This window comes from Dermacentor andersoni, chromosome 4 (genome assembly GCF_023375885.2).
Source record: "Dermacentor andersoni chromosome 4, qqDerAnde1_hic_scaffold, whole genome shotgun sequence".
Lineage (NCBI taxonomy): Eukaryota > Metazoa > Arthropoda > Arachnida > Ixodida > Ixodidae > Dermacentor > Dermacentor andersoni.
Genome location: NC_092817.1, coordinates 10,275,699 through 10,303,149, shown reverse-complemented (window position 1 = coordinate 10,303,149; position 27,451 = coordinate 10,275,699). Strand labels below are relative to the sequence as shown.

The following is a 27,451-nucleotide window of genomic DNA, read 5'->3' as shown; positions in this document are numbered from 1 at the left end:
GCTGTACAACGTCAAACTTCACTGACATTCAGTAACTAATATTGATTTATCTCTGCGACGTGGAAAAAGCTCTTCCGCCTCCTGACACAGCCTGCGCATGCGTCATGCGGGAAAGCCGACTCTGCAGCCTATCACTACAGGACAGGACAACGTTTACTGTGCTGAGCCGGCTCGCGAACCGTTAAAAATTTCTCCACACCGGAACTGAGCCGAGACGAAACCGGACTGCTCTGAACGCGAACCTGAACCGAACCGGCATGTATTTCGGTTTAAAACCCTGGTTCAAACCCAGCCATCCTTCACACCGGCATAGTGACGCCTTGTATTATTGCTGAATGTTTAGCAAAAATATGATATCCGCATTATCAGTTTTCCTTTATACTTTACAAAACATTAACGGTCATACGTAATTGTATAACCTACCCGCCGTGGTTGCTCAGTGGCTATGGTGTTGGGCTACTGAGCACGAGGTCGCGGGATCGAATCCCGGCCACGGCGGCCGCATTTTGGATGGGGGCGAAATGCGAGAACACCCGTGTACTTAGATTTAGGTGCACGTTAAAGAACCCCAGGTGGTCGAAATTTCCGGAGTCCTCCACTACGGCGTGCCTCATAATCAAAGGTGGTTTCGGCACGTAAAACCCCATAATTTCATTTCATTGTATAACCTCAGCGCACGAAGTCGACGCATCGGCGTCGAATCCTAACTGTTTTTAACGGGGAGCAAATACTTTCTCGTCTCGCATATATTGCGCATTATTATCACTTACAGCGCGCATTACAACACACGTGCTTCGTCTCTCTTCTGTGTCCGTGTTCTTAGTGCGCGCCGCAAGTAATGATAATGCAGGTTGTTAAGAATGGCCATCTGCGGTGCAAGATTGCCACCCACTTACGACGATAGGCGGCAACATCCCGGCGCTGTTAAGGACGGCGAGCTGCAGTGCAAGATTGCCACCCACTTACGACTATGACGGCAACATACCGGGAGCGTCGCCGCCAACTTCTAGCCACAGCGTGACTAAATCGACTTTGTGACGGGATGAGTTCGGCGGGCCAACTATTGTTCCCAAACTCCCCAACGCGCTACCGGGAACGGCTCCGAGTTCTACGGGGCCCTCTGACGTCGGTTCCGGACCTTCGAACGTGTGTGCTTTTGTGTGCGTAGACCGTCCTGCGGGAGGCGGCTAGTTTGTGATGACTAAACGAACGTTCGCCGCCTTGTATCGCGGGAGGACCGAGTGTTTAAAAACTGCTGTTGTGCGGATGCTCGACACTCTCTCTCAAGCAGTCATGTTAGACTGATGTACTTTCTCAAACAGTCATGTTAGACTGATATAAATACTGTAAATAAACCGATATTCCTCGTTCTCGATGAGAAGCAGTTCTTCCCTTCATCAACGTCCTCAGTGTGGATAAGTTGGACGACGGCATGGGCCAGCTAGCTTCTAATTCATGCCCGACTCCAATCTTGACAACGGATCACGAGCGATGGGATTGAGCCCCCAATCCTGACAAGGTGTAGCGATCCACACAGCCCGCTACCGTACTACATTCCGTATATTCCGCATTCATTTCCTCTTTGGCGTACCGCTACGCAGGTCAATGGCACAGAGGAATAAGAAATCACTGCCGCTTGTAAGTGCGTGATACAGCGGACTACACCGAAGCACTGCTCACCGGAATCAAAGACGATGAGCGACTGGTCGGTGTTGGGCCTCTCCTCGAAATCCAGGTCGACGGTCGCCGAGCCCTGGCGCGTGTAGCAGCGCACCGAGGAGCGCTGGCTGGTGTCGCCCGTGCGCACCACGGTCACCGAGAGCGAGCCGGCCTCTTCGTCCACAACGTACTCCTCCTCCAGGAAAAACATCCTCGGCACTGCAGCGTTGCCATGCAAGACCCTGCTATGCGGCACGAAGCAACTAACGCGCCGTGACGAGCGATCGGCTCTACTCGTGCGCCGCATTTTGTTTAAGCCCTACAAGTGCCAAGGCAGTTATCGTCCAAACAGCGCGTGGAACAGTATAGTGCTGAATGCATTTTATGTACTGCTAATGCTCTGGTTTCGAACGCTGCTGAGGTGTAGGAACAGGCCCACCTACGCTGTTTGCTGCATGCTATCCTGCATGCACACTTGCTTCCCGTATGCTATCCTGCAGGGTTAAGCTAAACAAACCTTATCAAAGAATAAATTACACCTCCTCTTAAATCATGTTAAGAACCCTTAATTTTTGTTATGGGAAGGGCAGCAATAGACGACGGAAAATACCGTCGTTCCCGGCGCCCAGTGCGCGGCCATACCGTCGGACAGCGTGTCGTTGATGGAGATGACAGCGGTGCCCGGAGTGCCGACTGTCCCGTTGACGGGAGCGCGCAGCACCAGCTGGAAGGCCTCGATGAACTCCAGCTCGGGCTGGCCGTAGTCGTCGAGCAGCACCACTTCCACCGTCTGCGACGTCGAGCCGCTCGGGAAGCGCACCAGCTCGCCCACTGCGATGTAGTCGCTGCCGGCTGCCGAAGCAGACGCCACGCGCGGGGTTACAGACAGCTTAGATGCAGGCGTAGCTGTGACTACCCTCTCTCGCTCACATTTATCCTCTCCTCGCGCCATTTCGAGAGCGATGCGGTGTGGTTGTGATACGGGATGAAGGATGCCTGTGCACGATTTTCAAACTAACTTGTTTTTCTAGCACTGTTATGCCCCTAAAGCTGCGGCTGATGTTGCTGCTGGCGTATGAGATAACATTTTGATTTTCAAGCATCAAATAGTTCGGTATTTAGGTTCAAGAGAACTGACTTTCTTCAGCATGAAAAGAAGGCAATGAACGAATAATTGCTTCGGACTGTAGAGACAGGCTCTTAGAAGGTCATCTCACAGGTAATCCTGTGAAATTTATCGTCCGCCTGGACACAGCATAACCAGGTCAAGTGAAAGTGGAAATTCAAGGGCAATCGGGAACGCGCACCTTGAGCACTCGGTGGAGACATCTGCTTCGAGCGCACCGTAACGGACGAGGCGATGCTCAGGTCTGGGCCATCTCGGAGCACGGTTACCTCGAAGCTCCCCGCGCTCTCGTCCACCTCGTAGCTGGTTTTCTCGAAGTAGAAGTACGGCACTGCATTGGAAGGCAACGGACGGGAATGCGAACATTCCGATCACCCCTCGAAGTCGGCAATGCGATTTGCGCGGAAATTGTGTCCGATAAGAATTCGTAATAAGCAACAGCTACAGCTATGGAGAAAGCAAAACAAATTGAAATAACGGTCTCCTAAACGCTCTTGTGCTCCCGGAGCGACTTTGGCCGCACAGAGCGTGTAATACGCACTGTTGCTGCGCACTGTGTGATGAAAACCCCTACCACGCATACAATGGCAGAAACTGCCTCTACTTCTGTGGGAAATGAAAGGCAAAAAAAGGACCTTCATAAAAACGATGGTGATCGTGGTTTTGGCACGTAAAACCCCACAATGTAAGATTTTTTAAAACGATGGTAATCACACGGCTCATAGCTGCGCATTTATGTTTTTAGCTTTTCTTATTCTATAGATTTGGCGTCTGCGCCACTTTTAGAAACAGAAAAAAAAGCTTCCGGGACATAAGCCCAGCAGCTGGATTCAAGACAGCGACCTGGCAACCTCCACGATAGTAAGTTCCGCACAAGCTAACCTCCAAGTTATCGTCTGGAGATGGCGCCTATCAGAAGTGGCGCACACACCTCTCCCTACCAGAGTACTGAATTATTGTACACTTAGTCTATCGACGTTGGTGATGATAGATCGGCGATAAAAAGCTTACGCTGCATGGAGATATGTTGTACTAAAAGTAGCGAAAGTTAGTGAGCGCTATCGTGCTCGGACTTCGCACTGCTGACGATGTTATCTCTTGGAAAGTGTTAGGGACCGTGCGCAAACTGCTTGCATGCGCAGCCTGTCTGGTATTTTGACAGCAAGGAACCACGAGGAAGAGCGTGTGCGCAAAGGCCGCACACATAGCACCAGTATTCTTATCGCTTTATCAGCCACGTGTTATGCGCAGGCGTGGATCAGCCCGAGCGCATAGCCAGAGTCACAAATATATACGCTGAACACTGTCACTTAGAGACGTACGAGGGCCGTTATACAGCCAAGAGGTTGCAAAAAGCTCGTGCGAGTGTGGTACAAAAGACTGCCCAGCATTCTCGAGAAATCTTAAATCAACTTTCTACGTTATTGACTTCAGGGCTTTCCCGCAATTGCGCAAAACCTGGCAGTATAGCGGTCATATACGGTTGGTAGAAATCTTTAAGTTGTAGCACCGATTACCACTTACCCAACCGGAAATGTGCTACGAAATAAATCATCGTCCCAATTAACTTCATGCCACAGTGCGCTATGGAGGCTTTTTGGTCGTGTAATTGGAACATCGATGAAGTTGGAAATAAATTTTAGGAATCTCCTCAGATATCGTCAGAGATAGTGCAAGTCTCATGTTTCCTGCTAAGTGGCGATGACTTCACCGCTGCTCGGCTATAACTCCACGATTGCTACATGTGTCATAAAGTGAGTCGACCTAACCAAAAAACAAAAGGTCAATCAAGTGTCGACGCTAAAGAATACAAGGTTGATGAATGTGGTGGTTCAAATGTTTTAATGATGTAATGTTGATTATATATCTCTATTCTGTCTGGTTTTCATGTCCATTATTCATTCATTTCGTATCCTATTTGTATCGTACTTCACGCGCAATTACGTCGACCTTGCCTCCTTTAGCGTGGACACTTGGTCGACCTTTTCATTTTTCAGCATTTGACACTGGAATGCGCCCCTCGCCTCGGCCTTGCCGCTCACTCTTTCACGCTACCCCGAGGCCTATTACCCCCGAGTGCTTACGGTTTCTTCAAAACAGACGCGCAAGCATGGAGGAAGGGGAAGTTTTCTTCCTCCATGCGCGCAAGGCTCGGGCGACGCACGCGCGCTGCCTGCTGCTCTCCGCTCGTCCTGCTTCTCCGTCCCGAAAGGCTAAATCGAACTCGGGCACTTCGCGGCATCTGGCGGAAGGCACAGCAGTTAAGTTAGATGACATTTGGCGGAGGAACGGCGGGGGGCGACCATGACGCAAGCACTCACATCCCGCCCTGCTTACGGCTAATTCTGCTCCTCTTAGACTATATCCTTAGTTGCTGACTAATACTGCATTTCGTCGTGGAGAAAAAATACCGTTTGACACCATTTTCATGTTCATAGGACAAGTCATTTAACCGGCGGCATTCTTTTGGAAGTGGTTACGTGATAGCCAGATCTCAGATACATCAACCCTGTCTGAAGTCAGCTAAGTGGACTTTGTCTTCAAGAAGTAATTGGTAGAGCACTCTACATCACCTAATAGAAATTTGCGATTTGTCACGCAAGTAATGTCTGCCTCTACAAGTAAACCTCTTGAAGAAGTGGAATTGCGCTATCTGCCATAGCGCTGAAAAAAAAAAAGAACTCTTCGCACAACAAAATGAATTATGCAGGCGGCGTACGCTCTACAAAGCAACAAATAACCATAAATTTGCTGGTTAATGTCCTGAAACTTGTGTGTTAGTGTCTTTGAGGGATGCAGTAGTGGAGGGCTCCGACATAATTCTGACACCCTGGGGTTTGAACGCGTACCTCAACCAATGTGCGCAGACGTTCTGGTATTTTGCCCTCATCGAAATTCGGCCACCGTGGCAGAGTATCGAACTCTCGACTTCGCGCTCACACTAGAGGCCACATTCACATTACAATGCGCCGGCAGGCCAGATGGTTTGATGTGTTTAGCATGCAAAGCGCGCACAAACGACGGGCGAAAAGAACACAGGGCACCCTTCGGTAGTCGTCTGTGCACGATGTGCGCCGTACGCAGACAGTTTCGCGCCTTGACGTTTTCGGAAATATTGTGCGCAATAAAGCGAATATAAATCAGTTTACTCTATAATTCAGATTTTAGCGCGCAGGAAAGCTGGAGGCTTTAGACAGAAAGTCTGAACAAACCATCTCTGGGGTCAGCAGCGATGGTGACGACGATGGAGCCGTTCTCTCCGACCCGGCCGTTCTGCGGCAAAGCCAAGCTGACGGTGAAGTTCTCGGCCTCTTCGAAGAGGGAGTCGTCGATGATGGCAACGCGACATGTTTTCTCGGCTTCGCCAGTGCGGAAGCGCACAAGGCTGCTTGGGTTCGCTGGTCTGGCTACGTAGTCCGAGTAGGATTCCAACGGTGACGGCTTGGTACCAGAGGCTGTTCCTGTTAAGTGAGAGAAGGTAAAGAGTCGTGTATTCGCAGTATTTTCTTCAGAAACATGCCAAGAGGGAAATGCATGCACGCCCTACAATATTAGGTGCTGGGCAACCCCATCATCTGCAACCAGAGTACACCACTACGCCACCCTTATTGTCACCAGGTGAGCTGACCTGTTTTCCTCGTACGTGTTTCACCACATTTTCTTGTATGCTTACTTCCATCTGCCACCTGTTCAAGTTTTTCGCTGGCAAGACCTGGGGAATGTCGCCAAGTGCCATGTTGCAACTGTACAGGGTGCTTTTTCTAGGATTTCTGCGATACAGTTTACCAGCAATAAACAACACAGGTAAAACAAATCTACGCACAATACAAAGTCTTCAGTGTCAAGTGCTCCAGATCTGTCTAGGCCTGCCTCAGAGTGCTTCAACAGTGGCTACGATAGCAATCGCTGGAGACCACCTTATCAGGACCCACATTGAAATTGAAGTACTCAGGACCCATATAAGGCATCTGGCCAGGACTCCTCGTCACCACTTGGCCTCCCTAACGGCGGACAGACCACACAAATCTTTCAGCCAAACGATAACGACATATAATGAATCATTGCCAGCTTGTTTCACTCCGGCTGCGAGACCTTCGATTCCTCCATGGTGCCTCGCTCAGCCAAAAATCAACCTCACAATACCTGGTATCTCGAAAAAAGCTGATCTATCATCGCCAGCCCTTAGACAGCTCACGCTACTATATTTGTACGAGAACTACCGTGACTCTACGCATATTTACACTGATGAATCTGTCCTTCCAAGCAGCTCCGCGGCGGCAATCGTCATACCAGCGAAAGCTACAACAATCAAATTTAAGACGACCCACGCGACAACATCGACGGCAGCAGAGCTCGAAGCGCTCTTTACTGCCCTTCATCACATTGGTGATGAACCACCACACAAGTGGACAATATTCTGCGATTCGAAGGCGGCACTGCAGTCTCTGCTGTCACCTTTACGACGCGGACCGCACGAACAACTAATATTCCATATTACAGAGACGTTACAACATATAAGTGATGCAGGCCATGAAATAACCTTCCAGTGGCTTCCAAGTCACTGCGGGATTATCGGCAATGAACGGGCGGATCACGCTGCCCGCTCAGCCCATACTGAGGAGCGCCACGTCCCAATTCCTCTTTCTAGAACTGACGCAGCACGGAAGCTCCGCCTACTTGCTCGGCAGTGCACCGTGTCGCAATGGAATGAGCCACATTTAAGAAATACGCGACTGTACTCACTTGATCCCACACTAAGTCTTCGAGCGCCATCACAGCTTCGCCGTAGAGACGCCACGCTTTTATGTCGACTGTGGTTGGGCGTTGCCTTTACTAAAGCTTATGCATTCCGCATAGGGATGACCGACAGCCCAACCTGTGGCCACTGCGGCCATGAAGAATCAATTGGCCATATTCTGTGCGCCTGCCCGCAGTACAGTCCACAGAGGGCATGCCTTCGCCACGAACTTGACCAACTGGACGACCAACCGCTATCCGAAACAAGAATTCTACAACATCGAAAGGACCTACCGTCACAGAAGAAGGCCGTGCAAGCGCTTTTGAGCTTTTTGCGATCTACCGGCCTGTGTGAACGACTTTAACTGGAACGCCTTTTGTGTGTGTGTCTCCACGTGTGCGTGTTTTTTTTTTTATTTTTTTAGCGTTTTCCTCTCTGTCATCTTTCTAACCCATATCCCCCATCCCCAGTGTAGGGTAGCAAACCGGAGACTCATATCTGTTTAACCTCCCTGCCTGTCCTCTTCATTCTCTCTCTCTCTCTCTCTCCAAGCAATGAATCAGTTGCTAAATGACGCGCTAAAGAGAGTCATATATCATAATTATTTACGAAGGGTTCTTTGTACGAGACGCTGACGCGATACCACATTGTCATGCAGTAGTTCGGTGTTCGGAAGTTAGTTTGAAGCTGCTGAGCAAGTAAGCACTTCTGGGCAAGTAAACTACAAAATGACAGAGGAAAAGAAAAAGAAGTAGGCATGTATTGTAAGATCCAAATTAAGCACAAGCGGAAGTACTGCAGCTTTCTTTATACACATATTGCATTTATATCTATATCGCTATGTTCCTCGGGATTGCATATCTCGGGCAAGTGCGATTGTTGCGTCGCTAGGCAAATCACTGTTGATGGCCCCACGGCGCACAACCGTCATCTTTCTCGCATTCCTGATCACAATGTGACCCTACTGACCTCACAAGGACCTCAAGTTGCATTTTCAGAAGTTTTCGACACCATATTAAGGCTGCCTCCCCACCGGATATACACCAACATAAATACATTCATGTTCCTGGTGGTCTGTGCAGAAGTCCGATATACACCAGACTATTAAAATATAACGAAGGCCGATCACCCAAACATGCTTCTAAAATAGACAACGTTACTATTACTAAATTTGATATATTTGGACCGAGCGCACATTTATACCGATGGGTTGTTCTCGTCCCCCAGTTCAACAGGCGCGATTGTCATTCTGGCTACGCTAATCACCATTCAGTTTAAACTGTCCCGTATAAAGACATCAACGATGGCAGAGTTTTCCACAATGCGTGCTGCTGCAAAATACGTCCTACAAGAGCGACCTCGCAAATGGGCGATATTTTACGACTTTAAGGTAGTTCTTCAGAGCTGGCAATTCACCCTACATCACAGAGGTTTCGTAACTACTTGATATATGGGATAAGAGAGCATCACCACGAAACTCTAGATACCGGGCACGGGATAATGTTTCAGTGGCTTCCATAAAACACTGTTATTGCTGGGGACGGCAGACATTGTCAGCTCCTGTCTGGAAGCTTACCATTATCACTGAAAAGGAAGGTGTACAATCAGTGCATTTTACCAGTGCTGACATATGGGGCAGAGACTTGGAGACTGACAAAGAAGCTTGAGAACAAGTTAAGGACCGCGCAAAGAGCGATGGAACGAATGCTAGGCATAACGTTAAGAGACAGCAAGAGAGGGGTTTGGATCAAAGAGCAAACGGGTATAGACGATATTATAATTGACATCAAGAGAAAAAATGGAGCTGGGCAGGTCATGTAATGCGCCCGATTAGATAACCGTTGGACCATTAGGGTTACAGAGTGGATATCAAGAGAAGGGAAACGCAGTCGAGGATGGCAGAAGACTAGGTGGAGCGATGAAATTAGGAAATTCGCGGGCACTAGTTGGAATCGGTTGGTGCAGGACAGGGGTAATTAGAGATCGCAGGGCGAGGCCTTCGTCCTGCAGTGGACATAAAACAGGTTGATGGTGATGATGATGATGATGATCGCTGGGGATGGCTTCACCGGCGAAGCTGCCCAGACCGCCCATGAAGGAACTTGAACAGTTCCGATACCCCTATCGAAAACAGACGCTGCATGCGGGAGCGTAGCCAGGGGGGGGGGGGGGGGGCTTATGAGGCTTCAGCTCCCCCCCCCCCAGAAGTTTACTTGTGCTGTCATGCACCGCCTACCAAACAACCCCCTGCGCCGGAAATCATTCTGGATTTTGTCTAAAAAGTTTTTTTTTCGCGCTCGAAAAGAAATTTCGGCAGGAACATTGCGAACCATGCTGGATATCGCGGCAACGCCCATGCACCGGGAGTCACATAACGCAAGAGGCCTCATCCAAGCACTAAGTTTCAAGTGTTTCAAGGGCGTTTTGATGGTGAGAGAGCTCGTCGCGGCATCTCGCGGAGTCCGCGGAATTTACGGAGCGCATGGATTTCAATTCCGAAACTTTATGGGTATAAAGTACTCAAACTTTTTATGCGAAAGGTGCATTGACACTTCCAAAGTCGTGCGTCAGATATTCAATTCCGGAACTTTGTGGGTTTAATGGTCTTATAAACATTTGACGCCAAAGGTGCATTAACTTTTCTAAAGTCGTACATCGGACCATACAGCCAGACAAGCCAAACCAACACACTATCAGACAAGTTGACGAAGCACGCAGTGAGGTCCGATAAGACGAAGCGTTGTGGTAGCTCATTTGTACCGTCATGTCACAGAAAAGAATATCGACATTTTTTTCACCTGCGCCAAAGCATCCATGTCAAGACACTAAAGCTAGCAAAGGTAACTACGTTCTTATTTATTTTCCTACTTTGACTTTTATTCGCGAGGACACATTGAGCCTCTTCAATTTTCTTGTTCTCGCTAGCCGCGGGCTGCCAAAGCCAGCTTGCGTTTTCCTCGCATGCGTTTTGCACGTGTTGCCCCGAACAACGCGCGGCGCACTTGGGTGCGCGTTCGTTTTTCTCTGGCGGAGTGGATTTTCCCCTAGCAGAGTTTTGGACGCTTCCCGACTAGCAGACGAGAAAAAGAAACAATGGTCACTCGCCGCCATCACTGTGGGGACTCGACGGACTGCAACGCGTTCGCTTGAGCGCAACCTCTGCGGAAAGTCTTGTCTCGCCTGTGAAGGATACCGAGCAGTATGCGCATGGTTATCAGTAGACCGAGCGTCTCAGGTTTTCTCCAATATTTCTTCAGTAGCCACATTAAAAGGGAGCATTAGTTCGGGTGCTCCTTTCTAACTACATGTAAAAGGAGAATTCGTTTTTCTCGGCAACCACTGCATCAAACTTGATCAGGGTTGTTGCATTGAAAATAAAAACTTTAAATCTAGTGTCTGTTGGTTTCGAATTCTTAATTTAGGTCGTTTATTTGTCACTAAATATTGGCAAAAATTTCAAATTTTCAGAAAACGAAACTATTAAGTTTACAAATCAGTAACTCAGCATTGAAAAATGATATCACAATTCTGTGAATCCCATCTCATGGCACATCTCAAGCGAACAAAACTAATATGTTGCACATGAATCTGAAAAATATATAGTTATGTGTAAATTCAGTTTTTGCATAACCCTTGTACACAACGTAACAAATTCATGTAACATATAAATTGACGTGATCTAATGGTCTAATGGATGCCGTTTAAAGAACCGCGATATCTGTTCTTGACGGAGAGCTATTAATTTGGAAACTTCGCGCATCTATCTTTTACGAACTTTCGCATTTATGAAATGTCATTCAACAATATTCACGCCCTAACTCGAAATTCCGCTTCCAACAGTCACTAGAATTTAACTCTCTCGAATGCAGCAAATTTGCTCAATATCGGTCCAATGGTTATCTCAGAAAAGCGTTTTTGCGTTTTATTTGTATTTGAATAGGTCGCGTCGAAGCTTGGCCCGAGCTACAGCTTCCTCTTAAGTGCCCAAAGTAGGCATTCGATTCTGGCCAATATGCTTTCCTTTGAGTTTTTTTCATTTCGGTGCCCCCGTCCCACAAAAGAAAGAAGACATTGTTGCGTCGCAGCGAATTGTCGCACTGTGAAAGTTCGATTCTGTTACTTCTAAATCTGCGGAAATTAATGGGCCGCAGGGCGCTTCAGTTGCTGAATATTCTTATTATATTATTGTGATCGCAATTATAAGGAGACTACAGGCGCATTCCGTCCGTCGCCTTCGCCCTCTCATTCCGTCTAAAGTCCAAGGACGATCAAATCGTGACCGCGCTCCGCATGCTTTATGTGCGAGTGAAAGCGTAGGGATAGAGGGGGGTGGCATGGGGTGAGCCGATGATGGTGGTTCGGTCTTGTGTGCGCACGGGAGAAAAGCGGGGAGGAAGCGCGCCGGCCTTCCGTCGCGCGTGATACATCAGGGGGAGTTTGTGATCTGTAAATCTGTGATTGCGCAACATGCTTATTTGCCTTGCCTGACGCATTATATACAGCGACTTTTTCTTAGACACGTAGATTTATCGGAGGCATACGTATATTTAAATATATTGTTGCGAGGTTTTGTGTACACGTGCAGTGAACTTTGTTTCCAGTGATACGTTTTTGCCTTTATCAAGCTGTATCTTCGCATTTGTATATTCTATTGTATCTTCGCATTCCTAATGTATGCGGGCGAGTCAAATGAAAGTGAGCTAACCCACCCCGCGCAATAGTGGTTTTGTTCATTATCTTCGAGGCATGCGCGTAGCACACAGGCATCTCTCATTTACAAAAGTGACATGCAGGCGTGAGGATAAATGTTATTTAATACTCTCATACACTGGGTTGAACATGGTTGCGTGACATAATAGACGCTCCGAAAGTTGAACAGCGGGGTGTCGTGAGGATTTTGACAGCTGAAGGTATTTCACAAAAAGAAATTAGTCGCCGTATGACTGCCGTCTACGTTGAACATTGCATTTCATTGGCCACTGTGAAGCGTTAGAGCAAATGGTTCAGAGAAGGACGTGAACTTGCAAAGACGATCCAAGGCCTGGTCAAAGCTACCGTGCTATCACCCCCCCCACACAATTGCATAGGTTGATGAGCTGATTAGACAAGAAGAAAGGATAAGCATCGATAAACTGGCAGAGCGTGTGGACATCAGTAACGGTTCGGTTCACACTATAATTCATGAACATCTTGGTTGTCGGCCCTTGTGTGCGCAATGGATGCCAATATTATAGGAACCACCACCAGAAGACAGAGAGGTTCGGCGCTGCCTTTACTCATCTAATCCGTTATCACAATGAGGGTGACGACTTCTTGTCTGCAATTGCGACCGGGGACGAATCGTGGTGCCACTATTACGAGCCTGAAACACGACGGCAAAGCTTGCAGTAGAAACATTCGAATTTACCACCCCCAAAGAAATCAAAGGCCGTCATTTCTGCCGGAAAGGTGCTGACTTTATTTTAGATTGCCAGGGGCCATTACTGATTGAATTTGCTAAACCTGGAGAGACTATCAATCGTTTCCGATATTGTGAAACACCGGATCGGCTGCGGGTCGCAATCAATAACAAACGATGCGGAACATGACGATGGGATCATCTTGCTCCACGACAATCCCCGTCCCCACGTCGCTGATGTGGTTAACACAAAACTGGCAAACTTCAAATGGGAAACGCTGCAACATCCGCCATACAGCCCAGACCTGTCGCTCTGCGACTTCCACATTTCGGGGAAATTAAAAAAAAAAAGACAGCTCAAGGGAATCAGATTCGTGTCGGACGATGACGTGAAAGAGTCAGTTACCGACTTTTTGAAACAGCAACCGGAGAAGCTTTATGAGACGGGAATGACGCCACTCGTTATTCAATGGTACAAATGTCTAAATGATCATTCAGACAACTTTTAAATAAAGTACCCCGTTTTTCATATATTCGCATTGGTTCACTTTCCTTTGACTCGCCCTCATATATGTTGCAGAGCTCGGGCTTTTTATATGTGTTCTCGGTTGCGACTATAATTTCGGTGCAATTACAATATACGACCGGTGACAGCTGCTTCTGCGCAATACATTGGAACAAAGGACAGCGTCATTGAGATTTTACCTGGCCGTTGCATATGTACAAAAATGTAAACAAGATTCTTGAATGACGAAGTTTCATTAAAATTTATGTCCTCAACTTGTTCATTTCATGGCCTTTACATTTTTAATATCAGCGGCATGCACTGCTTTGCTGGTTTCGAAGTGATATAGTTCTAACGTTCGTGTGATATTTTATTTACCTATTAAGTGGACAAAAACATGGAATCATTGATATCAGTTATTTTGGGCACAAGTTTTGGGATATACGAGTATAATTTTTTATGAAAAAATCTATATTTTACATGTCTTGACAATGCGTAGCGTTTAAGAATTCGTTTGCAGCATCTTTGGCAATGGTAGTGCAGTTATTCATGTACTTGATCCCTCGAAAAATTCTATAAGGAGGAGGCCAAGCTGTCGTGAGCCCCCCACCCCCCTCTCCAAACGAAATTTCTGGCTACGCCACTGGCTGCATGGAAACTTTATCTCCTGGTTCAAATTATGCCGCACATTTTATTGAACGTCTCCTAGTCCCTCGAAGTGTTGTCTATATAAATTGGTCCCTTCATTCACGCTGCAAATGTATTCTCGGATTTTCCACTCTGAGGCGACACTGTTGTGCTGCCTCTGGCACGGAGCGGCACGTGTACGAAAGCTTACTCGTTACGCATTGGAACGGGGGGGGGGGGGGGGGGGGCGCTCTCCCATGTGCGACTCTTGCGAAAGCGAAGCAGCTGTCGAACGCTTTGATTTTGTTTCCGTTACGACGCCGAGCTTCGCGTTCTCCGGACAGCAATGAAACGGCTAGACCGAAGGCCATTTTCAAAGGCGAAGATTCTTTGGGCCATAAGCGTGTGCCTCGTCGGCGCAGAAACTAACGAAAGAGTTATTGGAGTTGCTAAAGTCGGGAAGTCTCTGCGACCACTTGCATACTCGATGGGGAACTTTACGGGTGCGCCGAGGCTGCCGCTGTTTGTCTCCCCTTCTTCCCTTTTCGTCCCCTATAACCCCTCTGCCCAGGGCATGGCAGCAAGGCTGCCGCGCGTCTTCCGATTGAATTCTCCGTTTCTTTCCCCCTCCCTCTCTTCTGCATCGCAATTGCGAAGACACGTGGTCTCACTGCTTACCGGGATGCGTGACGCAGAGCACGCCGATGTCCATGGCGAGGTCGCCGTGCCTGCGGATGGTCAGCAGCACTTCTCCGCTGTCCTCGTACACGGTCACGTTGGTCTCGGCAAACGACAACGTCGGCTCTAGAACGACCGAAAGAAGACAGCGTTAAAAGCAGAAGCTTCTCACGAGATATCCGAGGCAAGAAATTAAGCTTGAGCTGTGTCAGCTCCGATTCGTGTCTAGTTGTCATCTTGCTAATCATTCTGATCATGCATAGTAACAATGTCACGATTAATGAGTGAATGAATTAATACCAATTTCTTGGTTTTATCTTGACACCCGTCAAGTATTGCTGCCTTTTCATCATCCTAAGCATCATAAGGTAATAGCATCATAAGGTAAACCACACCCAACGTGTGGTTTACCTTATTAATAAAATACGTTCATGGTGTAACGCGGCTACCTACCGACAAGAGCCGAACGCATTCTACAGCGGGAACGAATTCTGGCATGCCGTTGAGAACACTGAAGTGAACGTGCTTGCGTAAGCGAAACGAACTAGTTTGTTCTTTCGATGGATGACTTACTTTTCCTCCTCGCGCTCATACAATAAAATTGCTGCGAGCATTCGCGGGAAATTCTCTGCGGGTGCGGAATAAAAAGAGGAAGGGAGAAAAGAGGCCATCTTTCACTGGGGCGCACCATCCTCAGCGTCGTGCAAGGAGACCACAGCTTTGTCCGGAGACTCCGTGGCGGCCATGAGCGCCTGGCCCAGCACCACGAGGAACTCCTCGCGGCGCTCGAAGGACGCGTCGTCCAGCAGCCGCAGCCGCCATTCAGCCTCGGCCTGGCCTGGGTTGAACTGCACCTGGCGGGCGTACGACGCGCTGAAGTCCGTGCCTTGGCGGGCGCTCAGGTTGCGCGCCGAGATCCCTGTGACAGTTTACAAAGGAGCCGAGACAGAGAGAGAGAGAGAAAAAAAAATTAAGAAATACGCCAGCTTATGCAAGAAAAGCTGGCTCGCAAGGAACACGGAGGACTGATTTTCGGTTCGTTTGTTTCGAACTCCATCAGATTATTTGCCTGCTTCTCGATTAGTCAGTGCACGAAATGTATTACGTAAACACAAACCTAAGGGCAAACCTCGAAGCAATTCGCAGCAAAGAAAGGGCAGGCAAAATAATTAAATCGGAAGCGTGATAGCGAGACTATAAAGTGTGTTGTGCTCTACAACGTAGTATGGCGAGGGTGAAACTCTTTGCTAAACTTGATCGACATTACCATTTGATTTAATATTTCTCCTGTGAGTGCAAGCGCTAAACAACATCGACAAAGCGACCTTTGCCTAAATGTAGTAAATTATACTATGACTCACGAATACAGTTGCGCGCAAGAAATTATCGAGGGAAAAGCAACTTTGCAAGAAGAAGCTTGCGCAGAACTTGTAGCAAAGGAGCACAGCCATTTTGTTTACTTCTTGAACACGTCGCAAGCGTAGACAGGTGAAGCGCATGGAATAGTTAAGACTTGTATATACAGGGTGTTTCAGCGAACACTTTCAAAAATCATTAAAAGTTGCCTGTGGCAGATATCACAATTCTAATTCATGAGCTGCTTTGCTCGAAGCGGCGGACAATACTTGCAGAAGAAATTGAGATCCAAAATAGACTAAATAATAAGCATTTACTAATTAAGCTTTAACTAATTACATTATGGCCCATATTGCAATTTACAAATTCTAACCGTGGAGTTGGCAAGGTGGATCCACTTGGAACGAATTTTCAAGGTGACACCAGTTTCGAGATATAAATTCCCGAACTTTGCCGAGAAATGCATTGGCGCTCCACTTAATTTGTTAACGAAACGTCGTTTCATGCACTGAAGAACAAGTAGCTGGAACGCCAATGCATATCTCCGCAAAGTTCGGGAATCTATATCTCGAAATTGGTGTCGTCCTGGGAATTCGCTCCAAGTGGATCCGCCTTGCGAAGTCCGCTGCTAGAATTTGTAGATTGCAATATGAGTCATGCGATAATTAGGTAAAAGTTAATTAGTGAATTCTTGTTAATTAGTCGATCTTGCATTTCAATTTTTTGTGCAAGTGGTGTCCGCCGCTTCGAGTGGACCGGCTCATAAACTGTAATTGAGCTATCTGCCACAGCGAACCTTCAAAAAATTTTTGAAAGTGTTTGAAGAAACACCCTGTATATCCCTACCCCTGCGTGTTTCAGTTAAAACACAGTTTTCAATTGAGCTGCACTCTGTGTTTGTCTTCTCGTTATTTGTGCACGTCATTTAAAGTTTACGTGCCAAGATGCGACAGAAGCCCTTCGCGTTCCAAAAAAAGTTGCGCTTTTTAATTACACCCATTGCACCATTTCGACGGTGCCAATATTTACACTGCCATCAAAAGCTTAACTTCATTCCCGTCCTTTCCGGAGTTCAGTAACCGCTGTTCACGACTTGACACAACATGGGAGCACTTCTGCACACATTCGTCAGGAAGACGAGAAACCATGAAAGGAGGGGAAATGCGAGCCCGAGGAAGTTGCATGCCACTCGCGCCGTTAGCAACCAAGCGTGCGCACCGACGAATGCCGTCTCTCCCAGGTGTCCCCTCCTGCGCAGTGTCACCGCCAGCTGCGAGTCGGTCTCGTTGACGACGTACCGCTCGTGGGCCAGCGAGATCCACGACCAGCGAAGATCGAACTTCTGCGCCCGCAGCTCGTTCTTTCCTGCGGAGAATGCGGGAACATGAGAAATAAGAAGAGGAGACGGAATACAAAGCTCAAATAGCCGCCCGCTCAGTTGCTTGTAAGTAGGGAAAACAGGTTAAAAAATGCAGGGCACATGGCTGAGAACAGAAAAAACAACATCAGGACAAGAGGAAAGTATCCCAAAGCGCTACAAAGGACCCCAACTCTACAGGCGATAAGTGTCAGCCTTGTTGGCACGACATCTTCGCTAGCATTTAGCGCAAGAACGCCAAAAAACCACGTACAAAAGACGACACACACGCACAAGCGCTCGTAATGTCATCCTCTACCCGGTGTTGTGTTTTTCAAATAGTATACTTACCTTTTAAAGATAGCCTATGGTACATAGCAGAGATTTAGAAGGACTAGAGCTGGATTACTCGAATAGATGGACATTACTTGCAGAAGAAATCACCAATGAAGTTTTGGCTAATTACTTTACAGCACTTATTGCAATTTGCGAATTGTAGCCGGCGAGTTCACAAGACACCACTTGGAACGAATTCTCAGGATGACACCAAGTTCGAGATAAGCGCCGTGAGACCTGTGGGCAAATTGCACCGCTGTTCCGTTTACTTTTTCGGTAAAACGCTGTTTTATGCATTCAAGGGCAAAAATAGCTGGGACGCCAATCTGTTTCATCGCACACTTTGGGAATGAATATCCTAAAACTGCTGTCACCTTCAAAACTAGTAGGTTACGGCTTTCTAACTCACCGGATACAATTCGCGAATTGCAATATATCCCATAAGGTAATTAGTTAAACATATAATTAGTGAAATTTTGTTTATTATACCAATTTGCATTTTTTATTTCTCGTGTAAATAACGTTCATCTCTCAGAGTAAACCAGCTCAAGAACTAGAACTGTGCTATATGCCATTGACGAGTTTTAAAAACTTCGTTCAGCTAGTCCGAGCAATGCGGCAGACATTAGTATTCTATGTTTAATAACTGTACAAGTGCACAGAAAACATGGACCAAAAAACGTATACATACACGCACGCACGCACACAGGCGCTACTTCCAACAATTTATTTTGTGATCCCGATACTGCTTTTTGTACAACGCATAATCTGGGCACATCAGCGCGCAGAGCTCCAAGTCACCACGAGTCAACATTTCTACACGAGCGAGGATGGCACATCCAGAAAATAAAATTATTTCATTGTCAGCGCGATCGAGGCCATGATTACGCACACTTCAACCACCTTTTCTGTTTCTTCTGCGTCTATAATCTCTGTTGTAAGCTGATTCCTATTTCGGCCAACAATATTGCAGGTGTGAAGCAAGGGAACGCAACCGCAATTTGTGGCGATTCACTGTAAGAGTTGCGCTTGCGTTCCCCCTTTTTGCTCAGACTGATGGGAGACATTTAGCGCAATTGATATCAACGAAAGGGTAGGAAAAAAAATCGCTCCTCATTAGAATTACATTTTTAAAGGGAGGAGGTCCGGACACCCACCAACATGGTTTAAAATAAATATTTACGTTTCGGCTCCCTCAAGCGAGCCTTGCTCACAATGAAACAAGCGGCAGAGCTGGCGCCCCTTTTACGTGCGGCTCAAAACATGACTAAGGCACCTGGCATACATGGGCGGCAGATTGCCTTCGTTGCGATTAAGAGTGTGCGCCGTGGTCCGGATGATTAGGGACTCAAGATAAAGACGCGAAGAATGATTTGGTTCCTTGGCAATCACGCGAGATTTCTCCCAGTTAATCGTACGTGACGTGTTGCGCAGTGTTTGGCCAAGGTATCCGGCGCAATGTGCCGTTTATGGATGTCATTCCTGTGCTGCTTAAGTCTTGTTTTGAAGTTGCCGGTTTCACCGACGTAGACATACCGGCAGTCCGCACACGGAATGACATACACCACGCCTGGGAACTTGTCCCTTTCCAAAGGGTCTTTCACATGCACGAGCTCGTGTCTAAATTTCCGGGAGGGCACGTGCGCAGCCTGCACGTCATATGACCGCAGGACGCGTGCAAGAGTCTCGCTTATGCCGGGGACGTACAGAATCGACGCCCGTTTTTTGGGGAGGTCCAGGCTGGTTGGGCTCTGCGCGAGCCAGTTAGCACCCTGCTGAGTCAATGGAGTACTCAGGGTATCCACAAGCCGTCAATCACAAGTCGTCAATTACATTTTGTGCCGTTTTCGTGCAGCTGAGCGAGCCACCACCATTCCAAACCCACCTTAATACCTTTTCCTTCCCCCTGCAACACACGAGCAAGCTCGAAACTAAGCTAATTGAACTTTAACAGGGCCTAAAATTGTGACACAACGACACTTTCAAAACTCGTGTGAAGAAAGGAAGCCTTTTAACAGACGCATCCAACATAGCGGTTTTAGCTGCACCGCATATACATTACGCACATATCATGATGCCTCACTAAAAAAAAAAAAAAGGCAGTTTGCACTAGTGGTGCAAGGCTGGATCACAGCGGAGCTAGTTGCGGCTTTTGCTAAGTATTGCTAGGTTTTGCTCAGTTTTGTGATGTTATACATGACTCGGGTAGGTTCATACTAAGTGTTGCTAGGTCTTGCTAATTTTTGCGAGGTTATGCATGGCTTAACTATGCTCATACTAAGTGTCGCCAAGATTTGCTAAGTTTGACCAAGTATTTGCCAGGTCATACAAGGCCAAGCCGGTAAGCCGCACAAGCCCCAGCAAGTCACACGCATACAAGCCACAGTACGTGCATCACAATTTGTTATGTACAGTGCTTCAGTACTAATCGTCGTCATCGTCGATCTGGTCCTCATCCTCGACGTCCGACCGTGGTCGTCGTCGGGGTCGGTTGTGTCGGGGAAGGCCTCGCGAAGCACTTGCAAGGCAGAGCTCTTCTGTTCCAAGTTCCGCACCGAGCTCACCGTGGAGAGATTCACGTCGAACCAGAGCAGCTTACAGACGCGGCAGCTGTGCCCGAACTCTACGCCGAGGAATTCGCGGTGGAAGCGGTCGTTCGCACCTCCCATGAATTTGCGGGCTTGGCGTTGGAAGTTCTCGGTGACGCGCATGCCTGGAACCGATTCCCGGCGGCGCCGAGCATTCAGTCGGGAGCGTTCTTTGTTTCTTGCCCAAAACTCAAGATACTCGGCTCGGCGACGGCGTTTGTCGGCGGCGGCCTCGGCGCGATGGGCAGGATCGGCTCTCCTTCGTCGATCGTAGTCCCGCTTAGCTGCGCGCCGAGCTTCCTTGTAGGTCACAGAAGCGGCAGCTGTGCCCAGACTCTATGCCCAGACATTCGCTCTAGAATCGGCCGTGAAAACGGTGGATGATTAAAGAAGGAATAGAACTGAGGAAACGTAACGCTTGCACTATGCCGGCCCAGAATGCATATGCCGCCGTGTGTGCCATTCATGCGCGTCGTCTGGGTACAATGACGCGAGCTTAGGACAGTGGCTCGACGCCCTCAGTAGCTAATGGAAGCGCGAAAACACTTTAGGATCCGGAAAGGGCAGCGACGGCGGCTGTCTCTCGCCCTCGAACAGCCCGCCGTCGATGAGGCAAGTAATTCACGCGGGGCCCTTCTCGGGCCGGCGTTTGAACGAGTGCCTGTCGAACAGGCGCTGGTCGAGATTGGGCGCGTGCCGCATACGCGGAGCTGCCACCGTTTCTTAGCCGAGGCCGCCGTGGGCCGGGCCGAGACGGAAGCTCCAGGATGCAATACTGTCCGCTCGAAAGGGGAGCGTGGCGGCAAATGGCCATTCCGCCACAATGGCCTCCGCGCCCGCGCACCTGCGTTCCACCGCGCGTGGTCAAAGGAGGCCGCGCCGTCATTTGTCTCGGACCGCACGCGGCACGGACCACATTGTGACCCCCCGCTGTCGGCCGTGGCAATTAATTGAGCGGCCTCCGCGTAGCTGCCAACCAAGCATGCGCTCTGCGCCGTACGGAACAGCACTACGCGCTTTGGTTTCAGAGAAACGCACCCACCGGCAAATCAAAAACAGCGATTGGCCAAGCCGATGTAGACAAGCCACTATAGTAGCCCAGGGCCGCAGTGCCGTATAAATTAGCACACGTTTGTTTGTTAAGCCTTTTGAATTACCACAATTACCACACGCCACCTACGAGGAAATTTTTCGTATAGCGACGGCACTGTACACGCCTGTTCGATATGAGACGAAAAAAAAAAATGTGGTGCTATGTCATTCTTTAGGTATTCACGTGATACATTACCGTACCCGTTCTGCTATCTTCATCTTTTAAACCAGTTACATATAAGTGGTTGTTATACGTCGGAGTAGAAGATCCCTCGTACACGCTTAACTAGCTTGCTTTTGTTAAGCAACTCGCTCTGAGCACACATGCACGTCGACAAAATTGTTATTCAGCTGACCAAGCTCCGAAAACATTTAGGTTCTACAGGTACTCCAATATGCCACTGTGATGGTGGCGTCGTGATCATTAGCGACTGACGTTATCTTCGCCACGTGAGTGTATGCTCATTCATATCAAGGGTTTCGGCACACCGCGTCGGGGAAAGAGGACCTAGGCTAGGGTGCATGGCTTTTGGCCACGTTGATGATCTTGCTGGGTGCTGAAGCGGGCGCGACGACGTTGCCAGAGACACACAGACGCAGCTATCTGTGCTTAGAAATCGACCGAAGTCATAGAAAACGCTCTCGGCATCCCAGAAGCCCACGGCCATATGTATAACTACGGGAAATTGATTACCGCTGCGAAATTTGTCTACAATGCTTGTGTTAATTGGGTTGAAATTTCTTAATCATCTTTTAGTGCTTGTATCTATTTTCGAGTCATATAGACACCATCAATTCAATGATAAATATCAAGGTTGCTGATGTCTTCTTTGACATTCCATTTAATAGAAACCTGAACATCAGAGGATACCTCCTGTACGGCTACATTGATTCTTTTGTGTGTGTGTTTTTGGAGAGGGGACGGGCAATCTGTTCGTTCAATATGACTGTCAATACCCGCACGAGATATACTAGTGCCACGCACTACCAAGTGCCCCTACTTACGCACTTCAAGCTGTGCACAAAAAGCGATTCCTCAGTAAACCTTCGCAGGAACTAAAATGCAAAATACTTATTGAACTGAAGCATACTAGATTCGCATTATTACATTTTGCTGTCGCTGCATGCTCAGTTTGATGACGTCTCATTAATTTTAGTCTGCACAAGTGAACTATTTTACGTAGCAAAATATTTCGGTATTTGAAGCAACCAGTGGCAATTTATTTTTTCTTCTACAGTGAAGGGAAGTAGACGTGAGCTAAAAGAAATAATCCTGTCCAAAAGGCCTCACGGTGAGCTGCAATAAATTAACATAGAAAGCCACTCTAGCCTGACGTAAAAAAAAGAGTATATGTAGCTTCATCGGCAGCGCGACTTATGTCGACACGCAAGGAAAGTGCTGCAAAGTGAATGAACTGATCGAGTGCACGGCATGAACTACGAGAGCGTGGACTGCAAACGAACATGTTTTTGCTTTGCTGTTTTGATACAAGCCGTTTGTTGCGGGTATAACGCTTGCTACATTAAAACGGGAGAAATTGCTAGCTGAACGCAGAGGTGCTTCTGCTGAATCGTTCAAGGGCGACAAATACGCGCCCAACGTATTTTTTTTTCTCCTATGTCCAGCGGTGCGCACGCGATCAAAGTTCGGCCTCGATTGCTTACGCAGTGGGCCGCCACGTTCTACTCACAACGCATCCTAAAGACAGTTATGGCGCGTCATGATGTCTACTCAGTAGCATAGCTACTACCGTGGGTGTACAATGGCTGGGGTCATGCCATGTCCCTGATTAAAAAAGCTGGTTGTTTTGTCAAGTATTTGACAGAAGTTACACTATTGTGCTTTTGGGCATCCTTCCGTACCTTCCGTTATATATTATACCTTAGTAACTGAATAAAGCAAGACTAACTCTGGACTTGTATTCATAAAAAAAAATTTATGATAGAATGGTTCGTAAGAGCAAGAACCACCCAGTCCTGATACTGGGTATATTATCAGGGAGGGCCACCGTCCAATGCCAAAGAACGCTTTGCCGCTACAAAGAACGCTCAAGAACTTGAAATGTCATCACTACGTGTCAACACATGCACATATGTGATCGTGCGCTTCCCTTTCCGTGAACGGTATCTATAGCAGTGTCCACTGCGCTTTCGCACCTGTCCATGAAAAGGTTCATGAGCGGAGTGACAAGTGCAGCTCTTGAAATGCAGTGCGCCATCCTGAGTGATTCATTACGCTCTTCCCGTGCATCTCCCCGCGTGCAAGCATCGCTCGCTTTCTATACCTATTTCTATCTTTTTATTGCCCCGTTCCCTCACCCGCCATGTAAGGTCATTCCTTTTCTTGCTTTCTCTCTTCCTCTCTCAGCTCGCAGCTTCCTCACGAAGGTTCATTTTCTTTCGCGCGTTTCGTTTCTTGCAAGGAGCAGGCTCACACCTACGATGCTGCACAATGCATGTCGAGCAGTAAACCATTGCGGATCAGAAGCACCAGGAGCAGATTGAAAGTTGCTCTCAACGTATCCATAGTTAGTACACCCGGATACAATGCATGGTGCTGGAAATTTACAGGTGGCATATCTTAGAGCTTGGACGCCCTTCTCTTGCATGTTCTATTCAGCACAGGAGACGTTCTTGAGAGTGTCAACAGAAAACGAGGAAGAAAGCTTAGGAGAAAGGAGCCATGGTCATGAGTAGATAGATGAGACTTTCCATGTACTCCTTTACATTTCCATGGATGTAAATGCAACCGTGAGTTTAGTGCTTAGATGATAAGAAAGACTAAAAACTATTTAGTTAATAAAGGGACGAGTTCGCGTTAGCGGAAATTGTTGATGGCATGACTCATAAGTAAGTGAACCGAAAGCAAATTCAGGACTTTGCGTGGTGAGGAAGCATCTCTTGGTATTCTTATTATTATATAAATTTATTAATGTACTTGCATTTATTCAACAAGGAACTGGTCTCGTTTCTAACACTTTGTCATTGTGCGTCGCTGCAATTATGAGAACCCGGGCATAGAGTTGTCGTTTATACGCCTCAAGATATCGTCTTGTAGCAACATATGTTCAAACGGCAGTGCGAGATTGATCCCATTAACTGCACAAAAATGTCAGGTGATAAAAGCTAGCAGAAAAGAACAAGAGTGTATAGACAAAATGAAGATAATCTCTGATTTAGACTTGCCATTAGAGAAAAACAGTGTCACGGGAGGAGATACTTTATGGTGCTCTTTCTTCTCTGCTTGCGTTCTCCTGAAAGCGGCGAGATTACCCAGCCGGCTTCTGGCGCCCGCGCAAAGGCGTCAATTGAATCGAGCAGTAAACGCGTACGCAGCGCGGGTGTGTGCACAGCCGGCCTGGAGTGACCAAGGGCGCCCACGCGCGCTGAAGACCTTGACCGACAGCGTACAAAAGGAACTGGTCCGTGGAGACGAAGCACGGAGTGCGGTTACGGAGTCGGTCGCCCCAGCTTGTCTTTTGCCGACCATCTTCCTCGGCCCGACCGTTGTAATGACAGCACGCATGATCACATCGGCAGCGCTACTGTTGCTGTGTGCAGCGCACTTGGCCCTGTGCATGAAGCCGCGAAAGGAGGACCTGGAAGCGTGTACCAAGGAGGCCACTGAGAGCAGCTCGGTGAGCGAGGAGGACAAGACGAAAGCCCTGGAAATCCTCGGCCAAGTAAAGAGGGAGATGCGTCGGATGTTTAGGGAAAGAAAGAAGGAAGAATTGAGAGAGATGCATAAGAAGGACTTCGTGAGCGAGAAGGTGCAGGCTTCGGACGACATCAAGGACAAAGAGGCGACTGTAAAGTTCGTCAAGGCCTTCTCGCACTGCCTCAAGCGCAAGCTCATCTCGTGGGAACGAATTAAGTGTCAGAAGGCCAAGGATGTCAACAAAGAGCGCCTATCGGACGACGATCTGAGGAAGGTGATGATGGCTGCCGAGGAAGCCAAGATGGAAAGTGAGGGAAAAATCGCCGACGAAGAGCTCGAGAAGAAGTTCGCGGAAGTTCTTGACAGCATAGAAAAAGGAAAGGCGGCGATGGAGGTCCAGAAGGCGCTAAGAGAATGCAGGGCAGAGTGGAAGGCCAAGAAGGCAGCGAAGACCGAAGCGGTGCAGGAATGAGAAATAAATGGAAATAAGGCGCTGTTTGTGATACCTGTTGGAGGCAGCAACCTAGTGTTCTCGTGAGTGGTTTCTAGGCAAGAATTTTCAATCAAGATAATTGCATTGTGAAACATTCCGCAGCGGGAACGTCCGAGTTGTCATACGAATGAATCGCACTTGTTTTGCGACTCAGAGAAAAGCGATGTTTATCGTAAGCTGGTAAATAAAGGGATGTTTTCTACATGAAACTGTCTTGCTCAGGCTTATTCCTCAGCCTTTCAGTTTTTGACGTAGCAATTTGTCAGGAGGCTTGGCGCTGCATGACCACTGGCCAGCTAGCACAAATGCAGGGGAACTTTGAGATAACAACTTTCGCGCACGCCTATATATACGCCATGACCAGTTGTCTTCAGCAGCCAACGCAATAGTTGGTAGTCTGTTTTGTCTTTGCAGGGAGTGTCAGTTGTATCGTACGAAGCCTTTTTTCAAGGCTACTTTTGGACAAAAAGAGTGTACGCACTGCACACCGCAGCGATCGTGAATTACAGCGTACTCGAAAGAGGTGGAGGAGAGTTTCCAGAGGATAAGAACGCGGAGTACAAATTTCTGAGGTGTTGTATCGTAGAAGATCAAGGATAATACCATCGAGGAATTCACTGGTGACTCGCTTGCCCTTTGTTTGCTACGCCGAGCGCATCGGGCATTTCCCAAGAAAGGAGCACTACGATTCAGTGTAGAGCCTGACAGATCTTTCGTTGCTCTGCGTAGAAATGAAACTGAATGTTGATTGGAAAAAGGACACATCGCAAAAAAGACAGGGGCACGAGAGAGCGACGCGCACACAGCGCTGACTTGCAACAGTTTATATATGAAGCCATGAAGGAATGAATATATAGGGTGCTACCATGCGAAATATGTGAATAATCGGCAAAACACCTGGAACATCATTTGCAACAGTGCTGATAATGATAGCCACATGCACTTTGACCTCCGGAAATGGCATAATCTTGGCAAGGTTTGAATAGCAAACATCCAGTGTGTTAAGGTTACGCTGTGTCATCTGACTAGTTCCGCCTCCACTTGAACATTAAGGACCATAGCAAGCCTTTCTTGCTATTCTTTCTCTGCCTTCATCTACTGAACCATCCCCTCCTTCAATCGACTTTTCGCACTCCACGAGGCTGTACATAAAGCAGCAAGTTCGAGTGAGAAAACATTGCACGCGACTGCAGTGTCGTATAAGGGTGGAGGTGTGGGGGAGGGGGCGCACATCGGGCCCGTGTGCGCTCCTGAACCGAAAGCTCGAGGTTAAGAATACGACGAAGGGCAACCTAGAGCACTTGAACTATTTGATCCATACAAGAACAGACTGCACTAGGTAACTACCAAAATTACAGAAAGTTACCGTGCGGCTATTTCCTTTTACGCTGTAATATCTGGACACAAGAGTTACGCTATCCTGTTTCAGAGTGCCATAAGCCAAAGGCTGCGACGCACGATGCCGGCTGTCACGGTGCGGCCTGTGACAAATGACGTGTCACTCGAGCCGCTAACACAGTTCGACCTTAAGAAGGACAGCGCGAACGCAAAAAGGAAAACCAGATGAAAACAAAAAAATAAAAGGAAATGGGATAAGTAGCGAGTGGTTGATGTGGATGAGCGGTCTTTTCCCTCGGTCGAACGCCAGCGCAAGGCGAAACTTGGTGCATGATTTCTGCGAGGCCGTGGAGTAAATTCTGTTCCTTGCAGAAGGACGCCGCTGCGAGGAGTTGTCTGTCATTCAATGTTGGGAATTGCGTGCACCGTGAACGAATCATGATGCGCCCTGCCACGTCGATGTCTTCTGTTAAGAGCTGTGCCTCTATGCAATGAACATATC

At 47.9% G+C, this 27,451-nt stretch overlaps 1 protein-coding gene across 1 annotated transcript in view; it reads right to left on the bottom strand.

The window, feature by feature from the left end:
- Nucleotides 1–27,451, bottom strand: part of LOC126535760 (FRAS1-related extracellular matrix protein 2-like) — a 252,070-nt gene that overhangs the window by 36,234 nt on the left and 188,385 nt on the right. Inside the window, exons 3-9 of the mRNA XM_050182550.3 lie at nucleotides 17,306–17,452; nucleotides 15,420–15,650; nucleotides 14,732–14,857; nucleotides 5,998–6,246; nucleotides 2,967–3,116; nucleotides 2,302–2,511; nucleotides 1,681–1,878 (exon numbers count right to left, since the gene is read on the bottom strand). Coding sequence (XP_050038507.2) covers nucleotides 1,681–1,878; nucleotides 2,302–2,511; nucleotides 2,967–3,116; nucleotides 5,998–6,246; nucleotides 14,732–14,857; nucleotides 15,420–15,650; nucleotides 17,306–17,452 — 1,311 coding nt within the window. The remainder of the gene's footprint in view (nucleotides 1–1,680; nucleotides 1,879–2,301; nucleotides 2,512–2,966; nucleotides 3,117–5,997; nucleotides 6,247–14,731; nucleotides 14,858–15,419; nucleotides 15,651–17,305; nucleotides 17,453–27,451) is intronic.